General features: G+C 37.2%; 1 protein-coding gene across 1 annotated transcript; it reads left to right on the top strand.

Annotated features, from left to right (window-relative positions):
- The first annotated feature begins 7250 nt into the window (after window positions 1–7250).
- On the top strand, window positions 7251–14314 carry LOC104594678 (kinase-like protein). The gene is made up of 9 exons (XM_010255084.3): window positions 7251–7467; window positions 7604–8138; window positions 8245–8723; window positions 8822–8954; window positions 9131–9199; window positions 9297–9368; window positions 9725–9796; window positions 9903–10120; window positions 13631–14314. The coding sequence occupies exons 1-9, from the start codon at window positions 7314–7316 to the stop codon at window positions 13885–13887; spliced, it is 1989 nt and encodes a 662-aa protein (XP_010253386.1). The 5' UTR covers window positions 7251–7313; the 3' UTR covers window positions 13888–14314.
- The last annotated feature ends 411 nt before the right edge of the window (window positions 14315–14725 follow it).

Raw genomic sequence — 14725 nt, 5'->3', positions numbered from 1 at the left:
ACCAACCCGACCCGAACCGAACTAGTATTCTACTAGTTTGGTAGTTCCTATTTCCTAGTTTGAGTAGTTTCTTAATTCCTAATAATCTTCTACTTTTAGACTTCTACTAGAACTAGAACTCCAGAAGGTTCATTAGGCAATTACAATTAGAATTCAATTAGGTGTCCTTTTTTAGTTTTTTACCTAGATTAGAATTTATAAGGTTTCTAAATTTTTATTTGATTGATTTACCTACTTAAATTTATCTAGTTTTTTACTCTAGAAGGCCCATTATTGACACTTGTTTTTACATGAAGAATTTATTGATTTTATTCTTTACCTGAATTAAATTTAGATTTATCTTGGACTCTTGAATATCAAATTATCAACTAATTCAGATTTTATTTGGCTTTGTACAGGAGCAAAAGCGAAACCGACAAGGTCGGTTTGGCCTGTCAGTGGGTCGATTTCGGTTCCCACCTTAGCTAACCCAACCAGGTCGGGTCGGTTGGAAAAATCTCAAAAAACCGACCCAACCCGACCCATGAACACCCCTAAATTGGCAGTCTAAAGTTTGAATTGGACCAAATCCAGTCCAATTGATGCCCCTACATCCATCTATATAAAGGTAAAAATATAAGTAAATGATATAAAAAATAATCAAATTTAATTTTTATGGCCTACATCAAAATCAAGGCAATTATCTGTTATAAATTATTAGCAGTGAATAAGTATGTTGACAAGATCAAAGATCATATGCTATTATTATTCCTATGTATGATTTGAAAAATTGGGCTTTGGTCTGCCAAGGGTTGGGCCGTTTGGGGTTGAGCCTTTGGCAGTATCCCTTTTCCTAAACTCCATGTTCATCTGAGGTTGGTTTCATTTTCTGCTATTTAGGGAGTCTCGCTTAATGGGATCGATCTCTATTGAGGTGTTGTCCCTCCTTTTGGGTGTTATTTAACTCATTGTACCATTTGCAAACGTCTCATATGTTATAGTATATATTTGGTTCTACAGACGTTTATAGATAGTCATTTATAAACGTTATTTGTATTTTACTTTAAATGTTTTTCTTGTTTTTGTTGTTTGGTTGAGTATTATTTTAATTATTTTTTGCCTTCTACCTCAGATCAACACCACATAAAAGTGTGTCACATGATAATTTCATTTCAAAAAATATTGGGGCATTGGGAGAAACGAGAATATGACGTTTTCCATGCCCTATTCACAAAAATCAATACATTTCAGTTTTTAGTTATTTATTCGATAAAAGATAAAACCAAACAATAGTTTCAAATGCAATAAACGCTAATGCCTTTGTGACATTAATGTAGCAGTGTGTTTTTAATAAACGTCCATGAAACCAAACATCACCGGTCTCTCTGTGCTCGATGTTTTTTCTCTCGAAAAATAGTATGGTCTGATGTCTAATGTTGTTTATTTTCCCATCTTTTCTTGCTGCATGATTATTTTCAAAATTCAAAATAAAATTATTCCACAACGACAAATAACAAAAATAATTGCAGATCAACTTCTTTTGCTATTTGGAGCGCTGACATGTTAATGTTTGCAAGTAAAACTTAAAATATTGATATATTATACCCGATTATCACATTTGTATCAATGGGTATGGGTACATGGGTACATGGTGCCTTCAAAAAAATATAGGTACATGGATAAAAAATATTTTTAAAGATTTAAAATTTTAAAAATACTTTATTGGAGGGTCTTAATGATTATAAAATAAAATAAAAAAAGCTAGTATCAGTCATATCAACAAATATTTCAATCCTTATTTACAAGGCCAGCTCATCTTTTTCTAGTTTACTAATTGTGGATAAAAAATTGGCCCACATGAAATTTGAAACGTCTTTGGCTATCAAAAGCTTGACACAATGCCAGGTGGATTTTCAATAAAAATCAATTTGCGCCTTATTTGTAAATTGTAATACATGAGTTGGCTATTGCTTAGCTTAAATAGTTAATTCTGCCTAGGCCACACTAAACCAAACCTTTTTTTTTGGTAATCTAAACCAAGCAGATTTTATTTTCAAAGTTGAAACCACAGAATAATGGACCCACAATGAAAGCAAGCAGATGGGATGATCACGGGCATCGCAAATAATCCAGTAACAAACAAAACAAATTGAGACAACAGACACGTATTCTAGCCTCTAGTGGACTGAAGGGTTGCTGTATTCTCTTCAATCACAAAAGTTGTCCATGCCAGCCAAACATCATGTTTCAATTGGGATTTGGGACAGAAATGATTTTTAGGGTCCGTTTAATTAATAGTCAGAATGAGAATTAGAATCAAATTTGTTTGAATCGATATTAGAATGGCCTATTTCCATAATTTGATTGGTTCAAACAAGAACTAAAATAAAAATTGAAATCAGTTGAAATTAGGGCTATTTCTTCGAGGAATGCCATTCTAACAATAATGGGAATGGAATTTTGATTCCATCCGACCAAATAATTAGAATGGAATGAACCATTCTAGACTCTTATTCATGCGAACTAAACGGACCCACAGAATTAAGAAATCCATAATGCTTTTCCTTCAAGTGATACACAAATCTCTCTGACATCACCAACAACTATTAGCAAGGCCCAGAGGAGTGGGGTCTACCTTCATTGATACAATGTTACAATTAAGCTGTCAATTTAAAGCTATCGTTGGACTGGATTTTGATTCCAACTAACATCGAATCCGAAGTGATTCAAACCAATCACAGTTTATTTTCTTAGTCAAAAATCTAATCCATTTCGTTACAATATTTGAATATCCTTTTTAATTATTCTAAAAACTAAATCAAAGGGTCTTTTCTCCTTTTTATGAGTAATTAGGGCTTCTAGTCGATAATGGCAATTTTTTGCCTTTAATATCAATTAAAATAATAATTTTCATATAATAATTAAAATAAGATAAGCTTTTTGTAAAATTATCAATTAAGGGCACTATGCAGTACTGTTGCGTCTTTCCTCGGCTAACAAAGAAAGAGTTCCATATGCCAAACTGAAAATCTCAGGATCTGAACATCGACCTCCCTGAAGGTTCGAAAACACAGATGATGAGAATCCTGAGATGAACGCGATTTCATTACTTGAAGGTCACAATGGCGGTGGGGGTTTGGAGGTTTCCATGAGAGAGAGAGAGAGTGGGCAAAGCGAAGCCAGGAGCCAAATCGATGAACTGTGAGGAGTGCGGTTTTTGTTTTCCATCTCATTGACTGCTTTGAGAGAGGAGATGGAGAAGAAAAGAAAACAGGAGTGGTTTTAGGGAAGTTCATTTTAGGCAGTTATCACCGAGAAATTCCTGATTTTCCGTCGTTGGCAAATTGTTAAATGAGACCCAATGGGTATCATATGCTTAGGATGCAACTTGGATGTTTGATGGGCTTGGATTAGGTTTTTGTCAAAATTGGAATGGGCTTGGCTCGAAGGCCTCAGCCTGAAGCAATGTAAAGGCTAACTTAGGCCAATCCGATGGGAAGATGAAAGCAGAAGTCGACAATCTTTAGAAAGTAGCATTTGGCTTGAACAAAGCTATGCCGAGTTTCCCATATCTTATTACCCAACCTAGTGGATTATCAAGATGGTAGAGATGTGGGTTCAATACAAGATGTGCAGAAGAAAAGAAGGAAAAATCTATGATGCTGGAAACACATGGTACTGAAACTGTTTTTTTTTTTATGCCATCAAACAAAGGATATCACCGGTACTATTTAGGTTGGTTTTTGAATCACCGTTGATCTGGACAGTTGGACCATTTGGCCCTAAAATCGTCTAGGCAACTAGTTCTATTTTACCCCAAATCCAGTGCCCAGCCAAAAACTGTTGAATCGGTCAATAACATTTTTTTAACATGTTAATACTCAATGAGGGTGGGCTCAAGAGAGTGCCATGTGTTTGGTGCAATGTTTTAAAAAATGACCTAAACCAGAACCATTTTGGTTATTGATTTTTGGGTCAATGATTCGACCATCCAGTTCGAACCGATGACCCGTTCTAACAAAAATTAAAAAATAAAAAATAATAATTAAAATAAAAACGACCAAAAACCATTGAACTGGTCGAATGGATCGACGATTTGAACACCCGAATCAACAAGTCGTTGATCAATTCAATGATTTTTGGCCAAGGACCGGATTTAGGGTAAAACAAAACCAGTTTCTTGGATGGTTTTTCAGGCTGAACGGCCCGACCGTCCAAATCAACGGTGGTTTGAAAGCATTGGTTTGGTGTATACTAGACCTGTTCATGGGCCAGGTAGCCCAATGGGCTGGTCTGGCCCAGCCTGTTATTAAGTCGGGCTTGGTCATAATTTTAGGCCCGTCAGCTTGAGCTCGGGCCTAAAGCACCGGGCCCGATTTATTTTGGGCCAGGCTCGGGCTTTCCCAAAAAAGCCCAGCCGAGCCCAAACCCGACTTGATACTATATATTAAATAATAAAAAATATATTTTATTTGATAAAAATATATATAATATTTTTTATTTGTTCTTCTCTTTTTTTTCCAAGTAATAGTGAGATGTTTATTATTTTTGAGTTTTGAAGGTTTTTAATATGAATAAAACACTTTTTTATTGAATAAAAAAATTATATTTTCAATTTTTTGGTCAGACTCAAGACTTAGGCCCGGTGGTCGGGTTGGGCTCCGGCTCGGGGCTGAATGTATTCTGTTGAAGTGTTGATATATATACAAAGCCCTACCCGAACCCGGCCCGTCCCAGCCCATAAACAGGTCTAGTGTATACTGAACGAGTGAGTTGGCATGATGTCATTGGGCAGGTGGAGGATCCTTTCCTCACCAGGCTGGAGAGAATTCGGAATATCCTATTCATGTGACAAACTGATAATCAGTTTTGGCTGTTAGCTGGGACAGCCTATCACATAAATTTATTTCCTAATTTCTTGAAAAATCACCCAAATTCTTTGTGAACAAAGAATTCAAGGGTTCGATTATGATATATTAAAAAAAAAAAACCTTATAAATCTACAAGGTGGTAGTCAATCAGGGGGTATTGGGGGTGGATTGGTCAAAGTTGTTTATATATGATATCTTCTGGCAGCATAACAAAAATTAGGGGTGTTTGGTCAAAATTCTTACGGTATCATACCTTTCAGTATCATAGATTTATGCATTAACTGTATCGATTTTTTTAATACTCTTCATAAATCATACAGTAGAAGGTGGGAAATGCCGTGTTGGATCGCAAAAACATGCGTCGAATTACTGGATTGAAGTGACAAAGCTTATTCCATGGATGGATAGATGGATAAGGTGTAAAATACGCGAGAACCTTTTCGGGGCCCAGCCTAGAATTGCATGGGCTCTATTATGGTTTAGATGTATAATATTCCTAAAGAGGACCCAAAACTCAAATCCAGCTTTTCAGTGTTCAATGCTAACCCAAGAACGGAGCAAATTAGATTTCCAATGAAGACCAAACAGCTTTCTGATTCAGTGCTAACTAACCCAAAATCCAGGTTAAAGCTCAGGGTATGTTTAAGAATTTTGCCCTTTTGAACTATTTTTGTTAACATGTCAATACTTAAATAAATTTGGAATGGGATCAAAAGAGTCCCATCCCATGTGTTTGGAGCATACTATATGAATTGGCATAAAATCATTTTTGGGCCAGTAGAGGATATTCTCCGCACTGATCTGGAGAGGATTGTTTATTGGGAAATGGGAACCCCCTATTCGTTTGACAAACTGACTGTCAGTTTTAGCCGATACACCCTATCACATAAAATTATGTCCATCCTTCTTGGGCTTTTTTTTGGAATTAAAAACCATGTGATTAAAAAATAATAAAAACTGATATTGTTTATTGAGAAGTCCAATGAACAATGATGGTCATTCATGTTGAATCATGATATACCATATCCACGGTGTTGAAGGCAGATGTTTGCCACATTACCAGATCTTTTGATCCAACCTCCTTGTACGGCTTAAATGGATAGACTTGAGTATGATACCTGAAAAACTTATAATCAACCCACGGGTATCATAAAAGTTACAATCAATCAACTGGTATTCATCAAAATTAATTCATGAGAGAGAGGTTTTGATATTCCAATCGTAAGACCCTTCATTTATCTATTATTAACGTATTATTAACTTACATTTTTATCTTTATGACACATATGCTTCGTAAGTGCCCAGTAATTTATATTTCCAACTTCCATGTATTCCCCCAACAGGGAGAAAGATCCTTTTGGGCCCCGGCCCAGAATTGCGTGGGCCCTATTATGGTGTAGTTGCATTATATTCCCCCAACAGGGACCCAAAAGTCGAAAATGGCGGAACAAAGATGGGTTTAACATGCTGGAGCTTATCCATTAACACGCAAATGTTATGAGCTTATGATTAGGTTGATAGGTCAACACCCATGAAAGTCAACTCTCCATTACAGCACTACCACTTACAAGCCGTTGATTTTGACTAAAATACCACGCGTAAACGAATCAAGCCAAATGCCCCAAAGCCGCCCTACATGGACACCTTTTGTCATATTAATGCAGAGTTTGTGAAGAGCAAACACATCTTGGGTAGCATAGTTGCACATTAGGGTCCGTTTGGTTTGCAATTGGAATCGAAATTTTTTAGTTTAGACAGGAATATAAATGAAAATTGAAATTAAGAGGAATAGGATTTCATTTCCAAGAAAAATAGATGAAATGGCCATTCTCTCAAATGGGAGGATTCCCATTCTACCCAACCAAATTGAAATCAGAATAACCCATCCCATTCCAATTCGAGACCCTTATTCCCGCGAACCAAACGGGCCTTAATTCTCCCTCCCCAAAAAATGTTGAGTTGTTGACCAATTGGCTTGGCCATTCATGTGTATTCTCATCTCTGACGCTGCTTCCCTTGGGACCCACATCCAATATCTTCCTTGAACGCTACATCCCTGTTGACCTGTTCGAGACCTTCAAGTGAAGGTGGGCCCAGCCCATGGCCCATGTGTTCGTTTACCATGAAAGATTTCAGTCGGAACTCTCATTATTCTCTTTGAAAAATTGTCTCTATATTTTGTTCTTGTACTCCTATACTAGGCTTCCTAGTAAAGGATCTCACTACTGTTCTTGTCAAAATATACCAATCTAAGCAAGCTAGGACTCCCATTCCATGAACGAATGATACAAATAGAAAATAATTAATAAAGTCAAAGTCAACCAAAAATAAAACAAAAATTAGCAAAGCACATGAACATCCTGTCAACAATGCTCTATATCTCCAGCGCAAATCACAGTTCATAGTTCAAAACAACCTATAAAATGGGTTGTAATTCCTCTCCTCGATAGTCTTGATTCAAAAATGGAGCGGAGCAAATTCAAAATCCCTGCTAGCTGCTACTCTCCTCTCTTTGTTCCTTCTTTCAAGAGTTTCATTACTGCTGCCATGGCTAAGGCTCACCATCTCTTCATCTTATTACTTCTAACCATGTTAGCTATATCTGTATCGGCACAAGGTGAGCGTTAATTGCATCCAGATCCAATACTTGTTTTTCTTGTTTATCAGTTAAATTTCTGTACGTATATGCATGAATGGTTTATGATCGAGCACTCACAGCTTTCCCACGTTATATATCCAAATCCAACTTGCAGTGTTTGTAAGCATAGACTGCGGTTCTACGGATAGTTACGTGGATGACAACGGGATCACCTGGAGCAGCGACGATCTCTACATTCAGACCGGCGAGAGCCAAACCGTGCAAACGACTGCTGCTGCTTCTGTCTCCAAGGAGATGACCACTCTGAGGGTGTTCACGGCTCGCAAGAAGAACTGCTACTCGTTCGGGAGTGCTAATGGAAAAAGGCATCTTGTGCGCGCAAGCTTCTACTATGGAAACTACGACAAGAAATCCTCCCCTCCGACCTTCGATCTCCATTTGGACGGCAACCTCTGGGCCACCGTGTTGACGACGGCGAGCAGCATTAACCCGATTTATTACGAAGCAATATATGTTCCCAAGGGGGATACCATAAGTGTGTGTCTGGCTCAGACCCAGCCCAATCAGTTTCCCTTCATATCGGCACTTGAAGTTAGGGAGTTGGGTTCAGAAATGTACAGTCACGTCAATTCAAATCATGCCTTGTTCTTGAGAGGGAGAACTGCTTATGGAGCCACCGATATCATAAGGTAATTAAGTGCAGACCAAATTAAATGTACGTCGATTCAAATTAGGCTTTGATTTATCCTCTTAGGCATGCTGAAAGTGAGAAATCGTTCTGATGTCTGTTGGTAGCTCTCCAGATGACTTATACGATCGTATTTGGGTTCCAGCCAAGCTTGCTACTGGTTTGAATAATGTTACGAATGAAGCAATATTCATTGCCACCACCGATGCTGCAGATGAACCTCCAAAAGCTGTGTTACAGACTGCAGCTACAGATGCAAACGCATCTTTCTCCATTATCTTAGGCACAAACCTTCCAAATGCTCAAGTCCCCACCTACATAAACTGGTACTTTTCCGAGGTGTCTCAGCTGGATTCTACGCAGAAAAGGTCCTTCCGGGTTTACATAGACAACACGCCTATATCTACCCCCATAATTCCTCCTTTGGAGAGTGTCACTGAGATATTCATCGGCAATATAACTGCTTCTTCAAACACTTCGGTTTCTTTGGTACCCACTTCCGACTCCACACTTCCTCCACTGATAAATGCCATGGAGGTCTTTCAAATTAGCGATCCACTGACTGATGGAACCAATAGCAAAGATGGTGAGACTCTTATCGATCTTCAAATTCAACTCATAGCTACAGACTTTGACCCTACAGCGTCATGGCTTTACTAACCTGCAGTTTCAATTCTTATCCAGTGGAAGGATTGGCCCAGTTGCAAACTCAATTTGACGTACTCCAGGGGTGGAGCAGTGATCCTTGTCTTCCTGCAACGTTTAGCTGGGACTGGGTTACTTGTAGCTCTGATGACAGGCCTCGCATAACAGCACTGTAAGCAGCAGCCTCCTCTTCTTGGTCCTAGACTTCTATAAACATGACTTCTGGTTCTGGATCAAATTGGGTTTCTTCACGTAAAGTCGTGTAACAGGGAAAAAAAGTATTGTTCTTCAAAGGTCAAAGAATTATCTGCATTTTTACTGATTTAATGATTTATCTGGAATCACCAGGAATCTCGGTAGTTTTGATCTGATCGGGTTTCTTCCAGATTTCAGTTCCATGGATGCACTAGTAACCATGTAAGTGAAAATGGATAAGAAGCACCAGCAAGTACAAAAACACAAACGTTTTGGATATCATGTTCTGAACCGCTTTATCGTTTCTCATCTATCACAGAGATTTGCACAACAACAGCTTGACTGGAGAAATCCCTGCTTTCCTAGGGACCTTCCCCAACCTCAAAGAGCTGTGAGTTTCTCTTTCTAATTCCTTTTATCCTGGGGAGACCATTACAATTAAGGGTCCGTTTGGTAGTAGTTGAAATCGGAATGGTCCATTCCTATTTGGTTCAGACATGAATGAGAATGGAAATTAAAATCAGCACGAATAGAATTTCATTCCCAAGGAGGGGCAGGGAATAGCCAATCCCTCAAATCGGGGAATACCATTCCAGATGGAATGGGAATGAGATTCCAATTCCACTCAACCAAACAGTCATTCCGATTCCAAACCCCAATTCCTGTGAACCAAACGGGGCCAAGTGTTCTTTGTATTAATTTATGTCAAAAATTAAACTAACCGTGTGCCCCTTTTTCCTCTTGAAGTAACTTGGCAGATAATGAATTCAGTGGGTCCATACCTTCTTCATTGTCTAAGAATAGCAAATTAAAGTTGGTGTAAGTGACCCTAGCTTTATCAAGATTAATTCAACTCTTCCCAAAATAAATTACCAAAATTCAAGAGACTATATTGGGTTTTTAATTGTTTTCTTTAACCCTGTAGTGTGTCAGGCAATAAGGACTTGTGTGTCTCCGGCCGGTCATGTCAGACTTCCGGCATCGACACCTCTACTGGGAGCTCAGGCAGCAGCAAGAAGAGTAAACTACCGGTAATTCTTGGGGCCACAATCCCAGCTGTCGTCATTTTCTGGGTGATTGTAGGAGTTCTGGCTATCTTGCACCACAAGAGAAAGGCCGCTGCTGTAGCAGGAATGACTACAGGTAATTAGCAACTTTAAGTTGAAATATTGATGGACTTGTCAAGATGTGAAATTGTTTGGTATTGGTCTTATCTTCTAACCAGTATGTTGCTCGATCATATCTCCTCAGGACAAATGAGGAGTAGCAAAACTCACTCTGAATTTTGGTCATTACCTTATTTACCTGAAAAATAAAAGAATATGGGTAAATGCACTTACTTGGGTAAATGTTTTCTAGGAAAAACTTACCTAGGTAATTGCATTTACCCGAACAAGTAACTTACCAAAAAACTAACAAGGCCTTAATGTCACAAGCTAATAGTTTGCCCAAAATGGTTATGCCTGACGAGGGTATTGGACATAATTGAAACCTGTGCCCAGTTAATACAAGGCCTAAACAACAAAGCCACTTTAACAATTACTATATTAGAAGACTCATGCATGACTATGCATGGATTCCTACATCATTGCGACTCTTTGTTATTTGTTTGGTTTTTATAATCAAGCATAATTTGTAATTGTATGTAGATATACAGTATAAGCCCATATCTGGGCATGCTAATTCAAATAAGCACTTTATTTTGGGCTGGGACTACACCAATAATCACTTGTTTGTATTTGGAAAATAAGCTTGAATAAATGCTTATTCCTGAAAATAAGCACTTATTCAAGAGCCCAATTTTTAAGTGTTTATTTCTTTTTTGGCCCATCTTGGTCTGCCATTATTTTAAAAATACCTATACTACCCCTATTTGAAACAAGTGCTTTTTCACCAAACACTCATAATCACGTATCCAATAAGCACTCCCAAATGGGGGCTAAACCCAATGAGAGGAGATTTATACTCCAAATTATATTCCATTCCTTTATAGATCAAAGTTACATGGAAAATGAAATAAAAAGAGAATCCCACCTACTAGCTTGTAATTACTAGTCAACCCTTTCATCAGGTCTAGTTTTGCTACTACTATGAGCGAGAATTGCTTTGCATTTGACAAGGAACTCCCAAACTATTAGCTTGTGACATTAAGGCCTTCTTCGTTTTTTGGTAAGTTACTTGTTCGGGTAAATGCAATTACCTAGGTAAGTTTTTCCTAGAAAACATTTACCCAAGTAAGTGCATTTACCCATATTCTTTTATTTTTCAGGTAAATAAGATAATGACCATTTTAGTCATAAAAATCCATTATTAAAAGGGATATTTTTGTCTCATTCAAGTGTTAGCAACTTTCTAGTGGAAAATTTATTTACCCACCTACGAGATAGGTATCACTTACCCAAGTAAATGATACGCAGGAAAATAAACTTTTTCTGGTCCCAACATTAATCTAAAAAATGAACATGGGATTCTTGGTCAGTGGGAACCAAAATCTTATTGACCAACTTTCCCCCCTCTCAAAATCTAAAAAAAAAATGCCCCCTAAATGGAAAACCGATTGTTGGAAATGGGTTATGTAAAATATCAGCCATCAAGTGAACCATATGCACTAATTAAGAGAGACATTTCAACAACCTTCTCTCTAGCAAAATGCAGTCAAGGACAATATATTTGGTGCATACATGAAATCTATGTTTAGTAATAAATGTTACTCCCAAATTATCACACTCTATAGAGTAGGCCGAGAAACATGAGAAAACCCAAGTTCCAATAAGTATGATGACCCATTTGAAGTCAACAGATGTAGACACCAAGCTGTTATACTCCAACTCAATACTAGACCAAGATACGATGGATTGTTTAAGAGATAATATTGGCTCTAAGAAACATATAGAGCTTAAGATTCCATGAGTAATAATGTCTTTTAAGTATCTTAATTAATATGTGTTTCATGTAGTCAAGTGATATGAATTAGATAAAAAAGACATACCTTGGTTATATTTCATCTCTTTAACAAGTTTATTAATGAGCATAATGGCCCTATTATTCCAATGGGGAGGAGAATCTATATGATTGGCTTTTTACGAAATTTCCACATGAACAATTTCAGTGAAATCTTTCAGTTTCTTATTTTACTATGTCCAACTCTCTATATTTCACTATTTGTGTACTACATTGAATGTACAAAAATGGTTATAATAGAGTTTCTATTATTCATATTAATAAGTACTCTAGGAGGACTTTTTTATGCATTGCTAACGATTTAATAACTATCTTTGTAGTTCCAAAATGTTTTATTTTAAACTCCTACGTATTATCTATATATACTAAGAGAGATGTACGATCTGATGAGGCTGCTATAAAATATTTACTCATGGGTGGGGAAAGCTCTTCTGTTCTGATTCATGGTTTCCTGGCTATATGGTTCATCTAGGGAAGAGATTGAGCTTCAAGAAATAGTGACTGGTTCTTATCAATACACAAATGTATAACTAGGAATTTCAATTGTGCTTATATTCATCACTTTAGGAATTGAGTTCAAGCTTTCCCAAACCCCTTTTCATTAATGGGCTCCTAACATATATGGAGGAACGTGACTCATTTGAAAATTTTCTACCTCTATATCTATCTCTAAAATGTTTGGATTTTTCAAAACTCTGTAGACATGCGGAAGAGAAATGCTATCCCACTCAGACCAAGACATAATTTTTACCAAAAGTTTATCATGATATTTTTGTTCAAATAACAATTAAGGTGAAGGAGGGTTAGAAACAATGTTTCTCTTTGTGATAAATAGATCCATTTTGCAAGTTCGTTATTACGGGTAGGAAAGGATCAGACTAATGATGTATACAATACTTGAATTCTTGATGGAGATGCTACATAGTTGGTTCTCATCCTTCAAAGACCAGGAGTGTAATAGGAGCATGGATCACCCTAAGATGATTATCCCATAGCTATTGAAAATATATCAAATCAGATGGTTCTATTTCTCAATCTTTTTGGCTTGCTCCTATGGAACCAAGGTCAAAAAGATTGAAAAAAAAAAAAAAACATTCATTTACAACAATTGATGAAGGATCCCTCGAAAAAGGATTAGTAATCCTTTTTAGAAATCAAATGGATTCAGTCTTTTATATATATAGATTTAGTCTTATACATACACGGGGAAGATAACCCAAAAAAGAAGATGAGTTCTTTTTCTTTGATCACTTAGGAGCTGTGTGAGATGAAAGTCTCATTCACAGTTTTGAATGAGAGAAATAAGTGAGAAATCCCCATTTCAACTGTGACTCCCCCGCTTTAGTCATTGCTTTTCTTTTTGTTACTCCAAAAGCAGTTGCTTTAGCTTCATCCACTCGAATTTTTTATTTCTCATCAAACGATTCCCATCTTCTTTTGGAAATAATACTAGCCATTCTTAGCATGATATTGGAGACCTCATTGCTATTACTCAAATAAGAATGAAACATATGCTTGCATATTCACCCATAGGTCAAATAGACTATTTGACGTTCCCGTAATGAGAATGTTTTTGAGCAAAAAAAAATCTTAACCAATCATTCATTATTAAGAAGGGTATGGCTCTTGGAGAATTCTTCTTATAGTACTTCCATCATATTAATCTTACATTGACAAAGATGATGGTTGCAGCTCTTGATGCTGGAAGCACACCACAATCCATGTGGTCAAAACCTCACGTGGATTGGTTGAAGACTAATATTGATGGGGCAATGAGAGATAATAAGGCGAGTGGTGCTATTGTTAATGGGATCATAATGGGAGTCATGCATATTCTCTTGTTGTTTCCCTCCCTTGTGATTCGCCTATTGGGGTGGAAAGCCTGGGCCTTTTTCCATGAAACCCAGATTTCCTACTCACTTTTCCTATCCATTCTCTATTTGTCGTGAATTGCAGCCACACATCTCTCAACCCATAATAGAGATGTATGGCTGCAATTCACGGCGGGTAGAAAAAGTGAGTAGTAAATCCCGTTTTTTTGCATGGTGTTAAGTTTACAACCGACTTGCAATTGAACTCAGTAGCTTTTAAGGGCGATGCTAAACAAATTATTGAACTCTTGTTGGTGAATTCTTCTCTACCGTGCTGTATCAACCGATCGTTATTGCTTATTGTAGGAATTTGTTATCTCGCTTATATTCTTTTTCAGTTTCTCATGTTAAGTGGCAAGCAATTATAGCTGCCCATAAAGTCTCTAGAATGGCCATTGGTTGTAATTCTATAGTCTCTAGGCCGATTTGTCTAGATTTTTTGGAAGCCATTGTATCTTCTAATATTGGAAACTGAAATGAATGAAAGTCCTGTTATTATTCCAAAGGAAAAAAAAAGACACATGATGCCAAAATCAACTTATAACCAAACAATTAGTGTCATAAAAATGATAACCAATCAAGTGGAAGTGCAATGTATGGAAGGATAATTGGCCGAAAGATAGCACTCGGGATTTCCTACTCACTCTCCAATTCATGACGGGTAGAGAGTGGGTAGGAAAAGTTTGTAGGAAATCTGGACTCGAAAGATAAACCTCTAATAGATATAATAGGCTCAAATAGTGGTAACTAGATAAACATGGAGCTCAAGGTTGAGGATCTAATTAATAGCCAAACAAAATTTGGGATCGAAGGAAATTAGATGAGAATATTCCCCATGAATTCATCCCAAAAACTAAAGCCATTCATCTCCTGAGTGACAATGAAGATGATCTAGTTTGGGGCTCGGACACCAATG

Source organism: Nelumbo nucifera, chromosome 2 (assembly GCF_055504915.1).
Source record: "Nelumbo nucifera cultivar China Antique chromosome 2, China Antique-T2T, whole genome shotgun sequence".
In the NCBI taxonomy this organism is placed as follows: Eukaryota; Viridiplantae; Streptophyta; class Magnoliopsida; order Proteales; family Nelumbonaceae; genus Nelumbo; species Nelumbo nucifera.
This window is presented reverse-complemented; position numbering and strand designations above follow the sequence as displayed.

Bases quoted from the DNA above. Each gene is read 5' to 3' on its own strand.
- LOC104594678 (XM_010255084.3), top strand. From the start codon at position 7,314: ATGGAGCGGAGCAAATTCAAAATCCCTGCTAGCTGCTACTCTCCTCTC. The intron at 8,955-9,130 runs GTAAGCAGCAGC...TGGAATCACCAG, and splicing joins AGGCCTCGCATAACAGCACT to GAATCTCGGTAGTTTTGATC. The intron at 9,200-9,296 runs GTAAGTGAAAAT...CATCTATCACAG, and splicing joins ATGGATGCACTAGTAACCAT to AGATTTGCACAACAACAGCT.